This window comes from Salmo salar, chromosome 04 (assembly GCF_965601325.2).
Source record: "Salmo salar chromosome 04, fSalSal1, whole genome shotgun sequence".
NCBI lineage: Eukaryota > Metazoa > Chordata > Actinopteri > Salmoniformes > Salmonidae > Salmo > Salmo salar.
The window spans coordinates 45,218,134-45,236,761 of NC_138294.1; the positions used below are offsets into that span (position 1 = coordinate 45,218,134).

Here is an 18,628-nt window from a genome sequence, read left to right on the forward strand (position 1 = left end):
GAGGTCAGACGTTTCTTGTAGTTGGCCACCATGTTTACACACATCTCAGGAGGGATTTTGTCCCACTCCTCTTTGCAGATCTTCTCCAAGTCATTATGGTTGAGGCTGACGTTTGGCAACTCGAACGTTCAGCTCCCTCCACAGATTTTCTATGGGATTAAGGTCTGGAGACTGGCTAGGCTACTCCAGGACCTTAATGTGCTTCTTCTTGAGCCACTCCTTTGTTGCCTTGGCCGTGTGTTTTGGGTCATTGTCATGCTGGAATACCCATCCGCGACCCATTTTCAATGCCCTGGCTGAGGGAAGGAGGTTCTCACCCAAGATTTGACGGTACATGGCCCCCTCCATCGTCCCTTTGATGCGGTGAAGTTGTCCTGTCCCCTTAGCAGAAAAACACCCCCAAAGCATAATGTTTCCACCTCCATGTTTGACGGTGGGGATGGTGTTCTTGGGGTCATAGGCAGCATTCCTCCTCCAAACACGGCGAGTTGAGTTGATGCCAAAGAGCTCCATGTTGGTCTCATCTGACCACAAAACTTTCACCAGTTGGCCTCTTAATCATTCAGATATTCATTGGCAAACTTCAGACGGGGATGTATATGTGCTTTCTTGAGCAGGGGGACCTTGCGGGCGCTGCAGGATTTCAGTCCTTCACGGCGTAGTGTGTTACCAATTGTTTTCTTGGTGACTATGGTCCCAGCTGCCTTGAGATCATTGACAAGATCCTCCCGTGTAGTTCTGGGCTGATTCCTCACCGTTCTCATGATCATTGCAACTCCACGAGGTGAGATCTTGCATGGAGCCCCAGGCCGAGGGAGATTGACAGTTCTTTTGTGTTTCTACCATTTGTGAATAATCGCACCAACTGTTGTCACCTTCTCACCAAGCTGCTTGGCGATGGTCTTGTAGCCCATTCCAGCCTTGTGTAGGTCTACAATCTTGTCCCTGACATCCTTGGAGAGCTCTTTGGTCTTGGCCATGGTGGAGAGTTTGGAATCTGATTGATTGCTTATTTCCCTCATTAAAATGCAAATCAATTTATAACATTTTTGACATGCATTTTTCTGGATTTTTTTGTTGTTATTCTGTCTCTCACTGTTCAAATAAACCTACCATTGAAATTATAGACTGATAATTTCTTTGTCAGTGGGCAAACGTACAAAATCAGCAGGGGATCAAATACTTTTTTCCCCTCACTGTATAACTGACAGGCATTGATTCTGGTGGTATTGGTAGGCATGGATAAGTATCTCAAAATGTTGGCTAGGATCGTGGTAAGTATCTCAAATACAACCCATCATGGTAATTGGTGAATTGAGTATAGCTAGCTATAATTCCAATGGTTTGGCTGAAAGTAGGAAAAGAGCCATTTTTACATGGCTAATTTATTGTTAAAAAGGAAACTCATTGAATATATTCTGACGAAGTGGCCAGGGAAAAAGAGAAGTGGTGTAAAGTACTTAAGTAAAAATACTTTAAAGTACGTCTTAAGTAGTGTTTTGGGGTATCTGTACTTTTACTTCACTACATTCCTAAAGAAAACAATGTACTTTTTACTCAATATATTTCCCTGACACGCAAAAGCACTCTTTACATTTTGAATGCTTAGTATGACAGGAAAATGGTCCAATTCACATCCCTTGTCACCCTACTGCCTCTGATTCACTAAACACAAATTATTTGTTTGTAAATTGTGTTGAGTGTGCCCTTGGCTATCCCTAAATTAAAAAAAATATATATAGAAGAAGAAGATCGTACCGTCTGGTTTGCTTAATAAGGAATTTGAAATGATGTAAACCTGAGCAATTACATTTACTTTTGATACTTAAGTATATTTAAAAACAAATACTTAGACTTTTACACAAGTTACTTTCACTTGAGTCATTTTCTATTAAGGTATCTTTACTTTGACTCAAGTATGACGAGAGATTACGAATATTATGGACAAGTTGGAATTGACTGATAAATTGGTCTACATGGAAAACTAAAGCCATAGAAACTGTAAATGACTTGGTAATAAGTAATACATGAATGTCCATGACAGAATTCAAAAGGAATTTTAGATATTTTCAAATACATGCAACTTAAAATGTTCATATCAAGACATTTCTATTTGAAATCTTTTGGACAGCAGACCAATCTCCAGGGAACACTATTTGAGTCTGAAAAGGATGCTCATATGATAGGCAAGATGCACTACATGGCCAAAAGTATGTGGATACACCTTCAAATTAGTGGATTCGGCTATTTCAGCCACACCCGTTGCTGACAGGTGTATAAAATCAAGCACCCAGCCATGCAATCTCCATAGACAAACATTGGCAGTACTGAAGAGCTCAGTGACTTTCAACGTGGCACCGTCATAGGATGCCACCTTTCAAACAAGTCAGTTCAAACTTCTGCCAAAATTTCCCCAGTCAACTGTAAGTGCTGTTATTGTGAAGTGGAAAAGTCTAGGAGCAACAACGGCTCAACATTTACATTATATTCAGTCATCTAACAGACTCCTATCCAGAGCAACCCACAGGAGCAACCAAGGGCACGTCGACCCGAACCAACGACCTATCGGCCACTGGCCCAAGCTTCCAATCTCCAAGTCATCAAACCTCCAAGCCCCCCCCCCCACACACACAGTTCCCCCGTGAGCTGCCCCTCAACCATCCGAGACCCCCCCAACCCCCCAAAAAACCTCTCCATCCATCATTTTTTTAATCAATTCCGCATTACATGTCACCAGTAGTACATTTACTGTTAATTCCTGTCATTTAGTTACATTCATTTCTGTTCATGAGTGGATCAATTAGGCCGACAGTCATTTACCATTCTCGGAGTGGAAACATTGTTTGCAGAGTTCTCAACCTGCTACACAAACAAGTTGTGATTTATTTCCTACCATCATTTAAATGTTTTCATTGTATTTTGCTTGGAGCGCTCCAAGCAATGAGCATGTGTCTGCTTTCTGTGTCCTCGATGGAGTGCGTGCCTGAGCACGCATAGAAGTAGACTAACTGGCCTGCTGCGCACAAATGTTGGAAAGTGCCCATTTGGGGATGTCTGATTTCTGATCTTCTTAACTAACTTGTTTTTCTGCCATTTTTTCCATTCACCTCACACAGAAAGTCAACGAAGTCAGTATTTATTTATTTTTTAAATCCATTGTGAATGACAATAGTTCCTCACAGTATTTGGAAAAATAGCTCCAAAACTCTCTCCCTCGATAATCATTAGGCCTCGGTGTGAAAGAGCAAAATGTCATGCTCTGAGGATCCCATATATCCAGTGTAAACGTCATAAAATACCTGAACACATTTCCCTTTGCGCAAAAACAGCTGTGTCGGTCATGAGCTCACTGGCGTGGGAAAGTCTGAGGGCCCGGAATAGGCTAGTTGATACAAATGTTGCAAGTTCGCCAGCGACAGCTTCGGGCCTGACCTTCCTATATACAGTCATTGGGCCGGGCCCAGTTGATTTGAATGATTTGATACAAATGTTGCACTTCACTAGCGATAGCTCAAGTCAAGACAGATAGAAGGAGAGGCAGACATGCACAGTAGAGAGATGAATGCGATTGAAATAACCTGCAATGGAAGTTATAGGCCTACTGTTACATTGGCCTAAGCGATCTTAGTTCCATGTGCTCATTTCTTTAGCCGCCAAAGGCCCACTGTGAATCAGTGTGTCCATATAGCAGAGGCTGGTGCTCTCCCTTTAGAGGAATGTAAAGTTCTATATTTTAACATTTTTCATTCCAATTGGTATTATTGTCACATGTTTTTAATGACTGAGAAAAAAAAAACGGGCACGGAAAAAACTGTCCCACGAAAACGTGCATATGAATATCATAACTGGCACGCAGATCAGTAGAAATGGTACTGTAGGATACATTGTAAGTTTCCCCAAACGCTTCCTAGGAATAGAATGTTGTGAACAGAGCGCACATTTCTTTGTACTGCATAATTACAATGGGGGTGTGTGTGTGTGTGTGTGTGTGTGTGTGTGTGTGTGTGTGTGTGTGTGTGTGTGTGTGTGTGTGTGAAAGAGAGAGATAACGAGAGGGGTGTTGTAACTAAGATTGTGCCTATTAAAACTGAGCACAAAGAGACAGCTATGCATTACAGCACCAGTGATTGTAAAGCAACACTCACTGGGCTGCGCCCAGCACTGTGTTGCTTGCTAGACTAGTGGGCTAGCACACCTACGTTTAGAATTGTAAACTAATAAAAAATAGAACTAGGAAACTATTGCGAGCATTTCTCCAGATCACTTGATATCCACCACATGGGGAAGTGAAGAGGGAGAGAGAGAGGGACAGAGAGGGAGAGACCCGACTCAACTCAAAACTAAACTGTCTGTCATACAGCAGAGAGCATGTCCAACACCAAACCCACACAACTGAATAGATAAGAGCATATCATGAACACACATCATCTGGCACCTGTATCATCCCGCGGCTACGTACTGGTGAACCAGCATTTGAGTTGTGCGGTTGCAATATCATCAGGCCCTTATCTCTGGTATATCTTGGCATGCATAATTTAAGACTAAATTGTGTGCAGCGCAGTGGACATATAACGCACAATGTCTCAGGAAATACTTTTTGGGAAGTCCATACTCAGTATAGAAGACAGCCGCAACCAAGGCCTACAGGCCATAGTGAAAACATTTGCACACAAAATTGCAAGGCGATGCAGTCGCATACTGTAACTGCTATAGCCCTCTAGGTAGAAAAAAAATGAGAGACAAGCACAGACACAGATCAACTTTTTCTAAGAGAAAGAAAGAGAAAAAGACCGACGCAGAGAGAAATGCAGCAAGGAATACTTCAGGAGAATTGATAGGCTATTTTACGTGTAATTTTTATGAAACATTTATAAACTCGGCAAAAAAATATAAGTCCCCACTGTCAACTGCGTTTATTTTCAGGAAACTTTACATGTGTAAATATTGTGTGAACATAACAAGATTGAACAACTGAGACAAACTGAACAAGATCCACAGACATGTGACTAACAGAAATTGAATAATGTGTCCCTGAACAAAGGGGGGGTCAAAATCAAAAGTAACACTCAATATCTGCATTAAGTACTGCAGTGCATCTCCTCATGGACTGCACCAGATTTGCCAGTTCTTGCTGTGAGACATCACCCCACTCTTCCACCAAGGCACCTGCAAGTTCCCGGACATTTATAGGGGGAATGGCCCGATCCAACAGGTCCCAGACGTGCTCAATGGGACTGAGATCCGGGCTCTTCGCTGGCCATGGGAGAACACTGACATTCCTGTCTTGCAGTCTGAGCACTGATGGAGGGATTGTGCTTTCCTGGTGTAACTCGGGCAGTTGTTGTTGCCATCCTGTACCTGTCCCTCAGGTGTGATGTTCGGATGTACTGATCCTGTGCAGGTGTTGTTACACGTGGTTTGCCACAGCTGTCCGCCCTATAGCACTGTCTTAGGCGTCTCACAGTACGGACATTGCAATTTATTGCCCTGGCCACATCTGCAGTCCTCATGCCTCCTTGCAGCAATGCCTGAGGAACATTCACGCAGATGAGCAGGGATCCTGGGCATCTTTCATTTTGTGTTTTTCAGAGTCAGTAGAAAGGCCTCTTTAGTGTCCTAGGTTTTCATGACTGACCTTAATTGCCTACCGTCTGTAAGCGGTTAGTGTCTTAACGACTGTTCCACAGGTGCATGTTCATTAATTGTTTATGGTTCATTGAACAATCATGGGAAACAGTGTTTAAACCCTTTACAATGAAGATCTGTGAAGTTATTTGGATTTTGACGAATTATCTTTGAAAGACAGGGTCCTGAAAAAGGGACGTTTTTTTTGTTGCTGAGTTTAGCAGCTTAATACTGTATACAGCTGTAGATAGTATACAATGCATAATGAAACGATACCTAGTAAGCTAGTGTTTTGATGGTGGACTGACTATTATTTGGCATTATAAACTGGGAGGCTCAAGCCCTGAATGCTGATTGGTTGACAGCTGTGGTATATCAGACCGTATACCACGGGAATGACAAAACACTTATTTTTACTGCTCTAATTACGTTGGTAAACAGTTTACAGTAGCAATAAGGCACCTCTGAGGTTTGTGATATATGGCCAATATACCACGGCTAAGGGCTGTGTCCAGGCACTCCGCGTTGCGTCGTGCTTTAGAACAACCCTTAGCCGTGGTATATTGGCCATATACCACACCACCTCGGGCCTTATTGCTTAATTAAACCCCCCTAGAGTCTAAGCTTGGGGGGGATGGGGGGAGTTCTTCTAAGCTAACATACGGAAATGTTTTAAGATGACCATAACAAGGATCATTTATCTATTCGATTTTTATTATAGGACCCCACTAGGTATAAAAAAAGATACACATTTTTTTATGAAACATTGAATTTGGCTTTCCTGCTATTAGCCCATTGAAACACATTTAATAAAAGATTCATACATGGGGAAAAAAGATAGTCCCAAATAATTATCTAAAGGAAGCTTGTTCTGAAGTGTTTGTCCTATATCTGAGAGATATAACAAAGCTCAGGAAATTGTTTAAATATTTTTTGACGTACATTTAAACCCTTTTCTTTTGGCACTAAACTACTTCCATCTAGACTTCCATTAATTTTTTTAACCTGAAACCTTCAAAACGAGTCTTGGGACGTGGATGTCCTAGAGCAAAACAACTGGCATGTAAAGTACCAGTCAAACATTTGGACACACCTACTCATTCAAGGGATTTTCTTTATTTGTACATTGTAGAATAATAGTGAAGACATCAAAACTATGAAATAACACATGGAATCATGCAGTAACCAAAAAAAAGGGTTAAACAAATAAAATGAAAATATATTTTACATTTTAGATTCTTCCCTTTGACTTGATGACAGCTTTGCACAGTCTTGGCATTCTCTTAACCAGCTTCATGAGGAATGCTTTTCCAACAGTCTTGAAGGAGATGCCACATATGCTGAGCACTTGTTGGCTGCTTTTCCTTCACTTTGGGGTCCAACTCATCCCAAACCATCTCAATTGGGTTGAGGTCGGGTGATCGTGGAGGCCAGGTCATAACTCTGGGTCTTCCTTTCCTGTGGCGGTCCTCATGACAGCCAATTTCATCATAGTGCTTGATGGTTTTTGCGAATGCACTTGTAGAAACATTCCAAGTTCTTGAAATTTTCCGGATTGACTGACCTTCATGTCTAAAAGTAATGATGGACTATCATTTCTCTTTGCTTATTTGAGCTGCTCTTGCCATAATACGGACTTGGTCTTTTACCAAATAGGGCTATCTTCTGTATACCACCCCTACCTTGTCACAACACGCATTAAGAAGGAAAAAATATACACAAATTGACTTTTAACAAGGCACACCTGTTAATTGAAATGCATTCCAGGTGACTATCTCATGAAGCTGGTTGAGAGAATGCCAAGCATGTGCAAAATTGTCATCAAGGCAATGGGATGCTACTTTGAGGAATCTCAAATATAAAATAGATTTTGATTTGTTTAACACTTTTTTGGTTACTACATGATTCCATATTTGTTATTTCATAGTTTTGACATCTTCACTAGTATTCTACAATGTAGAAAATTGTACAAATAAAGAAAAATCCTGGAATGAGTAGGTCTGTCCAAACTTTTGACTGGTACTGTATGCGTGTGTGTTTATAATTATTTTACTACATGTACTCTATTTTACATGCGAGCGAAAATAGTTGTAAGTAGCAGTACTGTTGTCCATTCGTTTATTTCATATCATATCAGGGGAGGGTGGTAGGGTTAGGAAAACAAACATTTTAAAAAATATACAATTTCGGTGTCCAATACAATAAAAAAATACTAAATAAATAATAGGTAATGACTTCAATTAAAACTGAACATGTAGGTGCACCAAAATAATCACCGGACGTCCTCATTTTGGAGGGATTGCCCCACTTCCCCGACCTAGTAAAGAAGACAGGCTGTCTGTCCTAAAAACCTATATGGAAGAGAATGACTAATATTTCTTCAATATCCCTCTGTGGAAAATCGCTAAGTGATATTGAGCTCTTCAGAATGTAGTGAGGTTTGATGGAATGTTTATTGCAGTAAGGCGAGTTCCCTTTAAAGGATTGCAGATAAAGATGGTCCACTACAACAAAACAGAGTACTAGTGTTCGGTCTGCAGTGTGCTCAGACAGTGCACTTGTAATGTGCAGTAAAGAACCATTTGGTCTGCGTTCAGACAGTGTACGCTAGATGTTCAATACCCCTCTGAGTCAGCCTTTGAATTTGGAACTAGCCTTGATAATTCTACAAAGATATTGATAGTACTTTATACTCGTGGTACGGACTATGCTCTCTAACCCCATACCTTTGTCAGAATGACTATGTACATAGAAACAGCAGAGGCCTTTCTGAATGATTAAAGACACAGTACAGTATAGAGTAACAGCAGAATGGCTTGGCCCTGTATCCTACAGGGAAGAGACGGGAACTGCTCTGTCCTATGTAGGCGACATGTCCTATGACAGTCAGACCCTACACCCTGCCTGGCTCTGAGATCCCTATGCGGAGCCAGCGGTCATCCTGCACAGCCCAGACATGATGCACAAGGAGTCGCTAGAGCGCGATGAGCCAAGTAAAGCCCCCCCCCCCCCCCCCCCCGTAGTCAAACCCTCCCCTAACCCGGACAACGCTGAGCCAATTGTGCGCCGCCATATGGGACTACCAGGATAGAACCCCAGGGTTTAGTGAAACCGCAACATTGGGATGCAGTGCCTTAGACCGCTGCGATGCAGTGCCTTAGACCGCTGCGATGCAGTGCCTTAGACCGCTGCGGTCACTCGGGAGGGCCCTGATCAGCAGTATTTCAAACTCCAAATGATACTGATAGTTCTGGCATCATCTTTGCATTATTGCTGTCAAAATGTCACCATTATTTTTTTTACAGGTTTACTTATAATGCTTGGATCAAGTGGTTGTTTCAAATTCCTTACTGAATGCAGTTCTTGTACGTTCTTCTGAATATGGTAGATGATATTAGTGAATGAAAAAGCAAGGTTACCTGAGGAATAGCGTGTAGAAATACAACATGATGGAACATTATTGTTCTGATCCCAGGGTAGAACCTGTTCTTGTGGGTTAGCCTATGTGGTCCCCCCCTCGTTAGTCCAGTCTAATGTGGCAGAGCGGCTCTCATAAGGATTCCTGTCTGACCTGGACTGTGTTGGAGCATGCCCAGATCTAGGCCACTTCCCTAAACAACCCCAAAAGTGTTATACTTTAAACAAAGATGCACTTTCTGGGGTTCCATCTATAATTGTAAAATACATTGGTTTCAGTGTTTAAAGGGATACTGCAAGATTCCAGCAATTGAGATGTTTTTTCTACTTACCCAGAGTCAGATGAACTCATGGATACCATTTTTATGTATCTGATGGCAGTTTGAAGGAAGTTACAAATAATTTTGCGAGCCAATTCTAACTAGCGTCAGTGCAATGACTGAAAGTCTACAGGTAAGCAAACGTAATCGAAACTATCTTAACACTAGTTAAAGTGCATTCAGAAAGTATTCAGACCCCTTGACCTTTTACACATTTTGTTACGTTACTGCCTCATTCTAAAATCTACACACAATACCCCCATAAAGCGAAAACAGGTTTTTAGAAATGTTTGCAAATGTATTTCTGTTTGATTTTTAATACCTTATTTACATAAGTATTCAGACCCTTTGCTATGAGACTCGAAATTGAGCTCAGGTGCATCCTGTTTACATTGATCATCCTGTTTACATTGATCATCCTGTTTACATTGATCATCCTTGAGATGTTTCTACAACTTGGAGTCCACCCGTGGTAAATTCAATTGATTGGACATGATTTGGAAAGGCACACACCTATGGCCCCACAGTTGGCAGTGTATGTCAGAGCAAAAACCAAGCCATGAGGTCGGAATTGTCCGTAGAGTGCCGAGACTAGGATTGCGTCGAGGCACAGATCTGGGGAAGGGTACCAAAAAAATGTCTTTAGCATTGAAGGTCCCCAAGAACACAGTGGCCTCCATCATTATTAAAATGGAAGAAGTTTAGAACTTCCTCGAACTGGCCGCCCAGCCAAAATGAGAAATCGGGGGAGAAGGGCCTTAGGTTCTTGGTCAACTCCCTGACTGATGGTCACTCTGACAGAGCTCCAGAGTTCCTCAATGGAGGAACTCTGGAGGAAACCTGGCACCATCCCTACGGTGAAGCATGGTGGTGGCAGCATCATGCTGTGGGGATGTTTTTCAGCGGCAGGCACTGGGAGACTAGGCAGGATCAAGGGAAAGATCAACGGAGCAAAGTACAGAGAGATCCTTGATGAAAACCTGCTCCAGAGCACTCAGGACCTCATACTGGGGCGAAGGTTCACCTTCCAACAGAACAACGAACCGAAGCACACAGCCAAGTGGTTGTTTCAAAGGAGTGGCTTTGGGACAAGTCTCTGAATGTCCTTGAGTGGCCCAGCCAGAGCCCAGACTTGAACCCGATCGAACATCTCTGGAGAGACCTGAAAATAGCTGTGCAGCGACGCTCCCCATCCAACCTGACAGAGCTTGAGAGGATCTGGGAGAAACTCCCCAAATACAGGTGCGCCAAGCTTGTAGTCATACCCAAGAAGACTCGAGGCTGTAATCACTGCCAAAGGCGCTTCAACAAAGTACTGAGTAAAGGGCCTGAATACTTATTTAAATGTGATATTACATTTATTTTATTTGTATAAATTTGCAAACATTTCTAAAAAAATAGTTTTTTTTGTCATTAAGATTGATGAGAAAAAAACAAATTTAATCCATTTTAGAATAAGGCTGTAATGTAACATTTGGAAAAAGTCAAGTGGTCTGAATACTTTCCGTATGCACTTTATATACAAATCTATACAAGGGGCCATCAATACAATTTTCCCAATTTTGTAAGATCCATTCTACCCTGACATTCTCAGAAGTTCTCCTAATCCATTGCTGATTGGAGCACCTGTGTACATACCAAGTTTTGCAGGGAGTGGCTAAGGGTTTAGTACGTCGAACAGAAATTATTTTTATCTCTAAATTATCTGAGCCATTTCAAGATGAGCTGTCAGTGCCATCTGCACTTGCTGGAATCAAACAAGGTAATGTCTAAATCAGAATAAAGACCATGCATCATAGATCAATAGGACACATGTTATTTTTAGTCCAACTCCAGCTGCACACATCTCTCACAAGCCTTGTTAGAAAACACTTAGAGAAGACAGAGCCTCAGAACTGTCAACAACTTCCTGTTAGGTTAAAAAAGGAGGGCTAATGATCATTCTCACTACAGGGGGTAAACTTGCGCGCGCGCGCACACACACACACACACACACACACACACACACACACACCGCTATCGCAGCCAGCCAGATGAGGCAGAGGGAGATAGGAGCTCATCCTCGGGTTTAACCTCAAGGTGTTTTTGCTGCAATGGCGACAGAGTTGGCGGGAAGTTATGGGGATCTTCATCCAACTTTGTTAGTTATGTAATGTCCTCAGACCAATCCTTGGCTGAAAGCATAACAGCCGCTTACTGCTGTAGGCTCCATGTATCCTTGTGATTCCCGATAACAAGATAAACCAACTACAATACAAAATAAACAACCCCAGCAAACAAACAGTAAGGAATCTTCACCTATGACAAGATTACCAACAGCGTACTCCTGTACCCTGCTCTTCTCATTATGTCTGGTTCAGCACATAGTTTTGTAAAGGATGAGCATTGAGGAAATTAATGTAAAAAAAAAATTGAGAGGTTAGGGACACACGGAATGCTCGAACCAGGGACCCTTGCACACATCAACAACTGACACCCACGAAGCATCGTTACCCATCGCGCCACAAAAGCTGCGGCCCTTGCAACGCAAGGGGAACAACCACTTCAGGTCTCGGAGCGAGTGACGTCACTGATTGAAACGCTATTAGCGCGCACCACCGCTAACTAACTAGCCTTTTCACATCGGTTACATTACTCCTGAATTAAAAGAGTTTTTCTTGAGTACTTTTACCAGAGCTGAGATGTACTTCAAAGTGCATTCACCCTATTGCTTACACCTATCCAGTTATTTCAGATCTACACAAGTGCCTGGGTAGAAGGGCTTAGGGTTTGTGTCTGGACAGGGCCTAATAAGCACACGTCTTAGGGATAACCCTTATTGGGACAGTGGTTAGGGCATTAGTCATCGGTGCTGGTGGCCTGGGTTTGAGACCTCAGGGAGTCATACTGTATATTGCTAAGAATGCGAGAGTAGTATGTTAGTCATTATTTGGCAATATTTACAACACCCCTAACTTACCTAATTAAAATAAGTCCCTTGTCGAAAGATGAATCAGTAGGATTACCCTTTCAGCACAAATGACCACCACATTTCCCCTACCGCTCATAAATGATCCGTTTTTATTCATTCTACATAGCTGAGCATCTGTCCATCGTCTTCTTGAAATGCACTTTGAAGTAAATCTCAGCTGTGTTAAAAGTACACACTCATGATCATTGATCATAGTGCTTCAGGAGTAACATTAAAAACGGGGTAAAATGATCCACCAACATTAGACCACTACACAGAAAGACTTCAAATGGCTGAAAAAGTACATGCATTCCGTGTGTGGCATTCTCTTCTCTTTCATGTCAACATAAAGCAGATAAAACTGCCTGAACATTTTCAGAAAGAAAAAAATAATAAAAATCAGTCAAACACCCCAAAGCCATACAGCATGAGCCAGGAGGACTTGGATAAAACTACAAACTACAGCCGTGAGTAGAAGAAATGTAGAGTCACAAGCAGTACAGTACAACAGATATGAAAAGTGAGGTGGCACAAACTGAAGAAACAGTGTGCTACTTGGAAGCTTAACATAGTCGTTTTCCCTCCCCTAAGAGTCTTCAAATGGAGTCGCGGGTTCTCTTTGAGGTGCTGTTAAAGCGTCCCCCCCCCCCCCCCCCCCCCTCCCCTCCTCCTCCAGACAAAGCACTGCAGATTATCATCAGGTTCACTATAACACAACGTTCCTCTCTGAGTCAATAGCCACATTGTCTGACTGGTGACCAGAGAGAAAGACAGGAACACCACATGCACACAGATAAATGGGCTGTAATAATAATAATAATAATTGTTATTATGCAGTAAAATAACAGGCTGACTGATCCACCAAACGGAGAAACCCCCCCCAGCTGTTTCATAATGGACCTGGGAAATGCAGAACTATGTTTACCTAAGGGCAATTTTAAATTAGCAGAAGAAATCAAATGTTACTTGTCACATGCTTCGTAAACAACAGGTGTAGCCTAACAGTGAAATGCTTAGGGGGAGAGCCGTACGAAAGTAACACGGGGTGAAAGTAACATGGCCATTTTCTCAGATAACACAGAAGCTAGAATGACGTAGTAAAGTCAGCACCTTCCTAAGGCGGAGGATGAGCTCCCTGCAAAGAAACAGCCCAGTCTGACCATGTTTTGCAGAGTTATCAACAAAATGTGGTTTTGAGCGATGGAAGTAAAAAAAAAAATGACCCGGAAGTGTTTCTCCGGTTGTAAAGTTGTGTTTAGTTGTTTAAGGTTCCAAACATATGCATTTTCTTACCCTATCTAGTGACTAAATGACAGCATAGGTTTCAAGTAGCACGCTAGCTAGTCTTGGGTGTTAGCCTGGGAGAAGTTACAGGAGAGACAAAAGTAACAATGTAAACTGATGACCTGGAATAAAATAAAGTAAATGTTTAAGCACAGGCCACTGTATCTAGTTCATATTGCTTTTATGTTAGCAAATATCAACTAAAATATGACATTAAAATTACGTCTTAATCAATGGACTTGGTGGATTAGTTTCTCACAAGCTTTTATCGACAGGTTAGTGGTTAAATATATATATTTTTGATTCTGGGGGTCAATTACGTTATGTCAAGCCATGGAAATGTTGTAAGCATGATGAGCTTGCCGTTGGGAAGAGAATAAAGACGTTTATTCTATCAAGACACGAGGAGTGCGCGTGACAAGGACCGTTGGAGCGCACCTGATTGGTAGGGCTAAGCATGAATAGTAATTAAAAATGGTGAAAACATCCAACTACATTCCCATTGAAAGTGAGATGAGAAAATGGTTTAATATAGCTATAATGTGATCCATTTTTGTTTGATTAATATTGTAAGGCAAAATATTGTGGTTGAGCAACATTGCGATGTTGACGCATTGTTTCATTTTCAGAAATTTAAAACCTATAGCACTAATTATTCAAATAGACACAAACATTAAATTATGGCTGATAGTACATGACTTGCCTAGTTAAATAAAGGTTGAAAAAATAAATACAATTAATTTGTTGAAAGCAAAAGAGCATTACAAACTAGAAACATGAAGTTAAGTCCGCCCTAACGCAGGTACAAAAGTAACGTTGCGGTAGTTCTGTTCTCGGTGCATTACCATAGAATTGAAAATACATTTACTAATGATAGAGGAGTTGTTTGACATAAAATATGGTGTCTCAAGCTCTATCGATCTCGGAGTAATTAGGAAAAAAACTCAAACTGTTACTTTTGTCCTGGTTCTCCCCTACTTATGGGCCCTTCCCAACAATGCAGAGAGAAAAACCAGAGACATAATAACACGAGGAATGAATAGAGAATCAGTATTGATAACTTGGCGTTATACAGTACACGGGTCAATCAGCCATAATTAGTTAAATCTACTGTCTTCGGAGAAAAAAAGGATAGTGTCATGGAGTCCACATATCACCAGGTGAGATGACAGATTAAAGGAAATCTGCCTGCAGGTAAGGGAGAGGAAATACGGACATGCCCAAATTGATGACGTATGTCGCGCAATGAGAGTCCAGTGTGGAGACGAATGGTCAGTCATCCTGATGAGCCCTTCCCAGCTAGCCAGTTTATATGCTGGGCTGGCAACAACAACAGCATGGCGCTGGTTAAAAACTTGTAAAAGAAAGTTATGTTCATTTTGAAGGGCGAGGGAGAAATAACTTGTAGTATTGGTCACCATCTGGATGCCACCGTAACATGCCAATTAGCGGAAGTAACAAGCCGGTGTTAATGACCAGTGCAACGGTGTTGGGAGGTGCTTTGCTGACGTGAGTCGCATCCCATCGGGCTTATTACATGTCGCAGGCGGTATCTAACGTGGCCAATTTGTTCATTTTATTTAGAGTAGGATAGCAGCCTGCAGGAGAAATATCGTGTAATGTTGGTAGTAACCATGTGGATGTCACCGTGATACAGTCTACACTGCTCAATGGGGAGAGTTTGCGCTGCAAGCTGGGAACAACACAGGGCACGGTGTCCTTCACTCCCGCTTGCCGCAGTAAGCCAGAGAGGCTAAAGCACATTTATTGTAGGCTAGTGATTTGTACAACTAAGTCATTAACGTCTACATTTCTGTAAAATATAATAACAATTACTCTGATAGAAACGGAATGATTCTGAACACTCTTCAAAGAAATTTAAAAAAAAAAATGTCTTAACAGAAGTTTCTAGACACAAGGACAAACTAGCCAGCTGGGAAGGGCTCATCAGGACGACTGACTGAACCGAATCCGTTCATCTCCACTCAACTATCGCTGCGCGACATAAATCATCAATTTGATATGTCATCAATTTGGGCACCAGGCATGACAACTAAACTCTGGGTCCCCCCCCCCCCTCTTACTCATAACTAACTAAAACAAAAGTATGTCCCTTCTCTTAATTGTGTTAACAGCTTTCAGGCAAATTTCATGTCAAGAAGATTTAGTATTCTATGAGACTTTGGTTAATAACCTAGATCTGAGAAACAGATTAGAAAACAATGGAATAATCAGCACATTAAAAGAGAAGAGGAATGGAAGCTCTAGCGCCCAGTTTTACAGCGGACAAGGCTGTGAGCCCTCAGCCGTGGTGGTGTGACTGCTGCGAGGGAAATCCTGAGGGAGAAACCTAAGTACGGGCCTGGGTGAGTGGGGGAGTAGAGAGCGAAAGACAATACAATGCCTTTGTCTGTGTGACCTGCAGATATTTCTGCGGTATCTTAGATCATAGTGCAATTTCAAAGGTCTCTGATTGAGTGTCTCTCCGGGGGCCTGGCATTTCAAACACGGCTTTAACACCCTAGTGAAGGCAGACTGAGGGGCGCAGGCCCTCTTTTATAGCCCCTGGAGAGGGTTCACAGGCTGGGTTACTCACCCAGCCACATACGCTTTAGTTTTGGCTGAAAACCTCCCACTATGACACAGGTAAAAAAAAAGAAATCCTCCCAGTCCAGTATTGAATTAATGGTTAAACCTGCCACGTAAGACTGTGTGTGGACCCAAATATCCAAGACCTGACAGGTCCGGGTCCAAATTGTCTCTCGGGTCCAGGTCAGGTCCTGTTTGATGGAAAATCGGGTCTCGGGTCTATGCAACTACAGTCGATAGACCCGAGTGGCTCTGAATGCACCTGACCACAGCTCTGCATAGCTTAGCATATTTATTTTAGGCTAATAAGGTGAATTTATTGAATTATAGAAGGCCTAGACAACATATACCTATTTGTAAACCAGAAGAGCAACTTGGCTGATTAACATTATTTCACTCCTGTTCAATCGGGTCTGGTCTAAACCCGGACCTGTTAGGGTCGGTTCTAAGTCTGGTTGTCATCGGGTCCATTCAGGTTCAGGTCTGATTGTTCTTGGTCCGTTCGGGTCAGGTCCCACTTTAAAGTTCTGGTCTGTTTGGGTCTGGATCTAATTGTCCTCGGGTCTGGATCTAATTGGGTCTGGATCTGATTGTCCTCGGGTCTGGATCTGATTGTCCTCGGGTCTGGATCTAATTGTCCTCGGGTCTGGATCTAATTGTCCTCGGGTCTGTTTAGGTCCGGATCCAACTTCTTGGACCGGAGAAGACCTCTAATATGGTATCTAAAGAGAATGTTGAATCATTCCTTTAGTGTGGTACATAGTTTAAGTGGAGTATGACTGAGATTGGGGCAGGCATTACCTGCGACCGCGTGTCAAACTGCAGTGGCATGTTGCGGCTTGCAGCAGCAACCAGTGAGAGAGCACATTGCTGCGTTTGTGACTCAGAAGACAGCAGCTGCAGTGCAATTCAAATGGCAGAGGGTTTTCCTGCGAGAAATGAGAGAACCACTTGACAAGGGAAACACTGCCATAAGGAACTAAAGCTGAGAGACAGTGGGCGGCCCTGGGTGTGTTCTGTTGGTCAATGTTTACTGTACACTGTGAGGAACATGGTTACTGTGTCATACTGTACCTCACTACACACCGTATGAGCGAAATGTTTTGCTTCGTAAGCCTTGTTTCCCACTCCCTTGAGGACATGGGAAAACGAAACTAAACAATCGTTTCAGGCTGCCGTATGAGACGTTTGCGAAAGTGAAATGTTTAGAAAACAATTGTTACGCGCAGCGGCCGCTGTCAAGATGTTCCCAAACCAGCGGTGTGTTGCAGTGGTGTTACCGTGGTGTGCGCAGTGAGGTCTCCAGCTCATTAAGGGCATTGATTTGGTCTCGCACGCAAAAGGCACATTCGACCACACCAACAGATGTGCTGCTGCATGTATGCTGCCCACATTAGGATTCACTTCCATGTGGCAAGCAATGACAAGGTGATACATTCTTTCACAGGCCCTGCAGTCTCCCACCATTCACACACCTCCAAATGTCCTCTCCATCAAGTCATTTTTACCTGTTGTTGGATCCAATTCGCTCTCCTCTTTCTCTTTGCGCTCTCTCTCCTCTTTCCGTGCCCTTTTCCCCCCACTCTTTTTCCCTTTCTTCTCCTTCTTCCTGCCCTCCGACATGCTGTCAGTTGAAAGTGTAAATCCTCTCAGGAAAAAAAAATACTTTAAAAAATGGTAGTCCTGTGTGGAGCGTGTGACGCTAGACTAAACTTGTCAGAGCGTCTCCCCTCCTATATAGACTTGCGCCAATCACCCACAGTTGGGAAACACCTACTTACAGCAAGGCAAAGAGAGAGGGAGAATGAAAGAGACGACCGAAGAGGGGGAGAGAAAAGTACGGAGACAGCGCTAAGGGGAGGGTAGTGAGAGAGACCTAAGGGGGTGAGCAGGGAGGCATTTCTCATTGCTGTATAGGCATTTAACTGTTCCCTGCCTATAACTATCCGACAATCACAGCCTTTTCTAGGCCCTCAAGCTGGAGCGGAGACGTGAGAGGTTGATTTCCAAATCAACCCCTTCCTCTCTCGCCCCTCTGCCCTACACGTGCGTGTTAATTAGACCACAAGTTAGCCACTTCGACCATGCCAGCAACGCTGTCGGCTTCAGAGCGAAGTGGAATCACATAAGGCACCACATTATTGAGTTTGCGCAATAAAACAATAAATATGCAGAGGCGTGCCTAATGATATACCACGTGCATTTGTTTATGTCTGATTTCGTCATTTGACACGTGTATAAGATTAAATACCTCCCTAATTAAATGTTTAACTATTACCCAGGTTTACATCTTGTAAAACGACAGGTGGAATTTGTTTATTCGAATTTCATGTTTGTTTTATTATTTAAAAGTGGAACATGAATTGCATCATTCAAAACACCAGTGTTTCTCGAAGTTCATGGGTTTATTGATCCCCTCGCCACTGTCAGGAAGTCACCTTCG

At 42.6% G+C, this 18,628-nt stretch overlaps 1 protein-coding gene across 4 annotated transcripts in view; it reads right to left on the reverse strand.

Annotated features, from left to right (window-relative positions):
* LOC106602814 (pro-neuregulin-2, membrane-bound isoform) overlaps positions 1 to 18,628 on the reverse strand; it is a 164,466-nt gene that overhangs the window by 100,836 nt on the left and 45,002 nt on the right. The window contains exon 1 of one of the 4 annotated variants that reach the window (XM_045716904.2): positions 17,694 to 18,294. The exons of the other annotated variants lie outside the window; for them this stretch is intronic. Coding sequence (XP_045572860.1) covers positions 17,694 to 17,808 — 115 coding nt within the window. The 5' untranslated portion in view covers positions 17,809 to 18,294. Of the gene's footprint in view, positions 1 to 17,693; positions 18,295 to 18,628 lie in introns of those variants that run through there. 4 annotated transcript variants of the gene reach the window in all.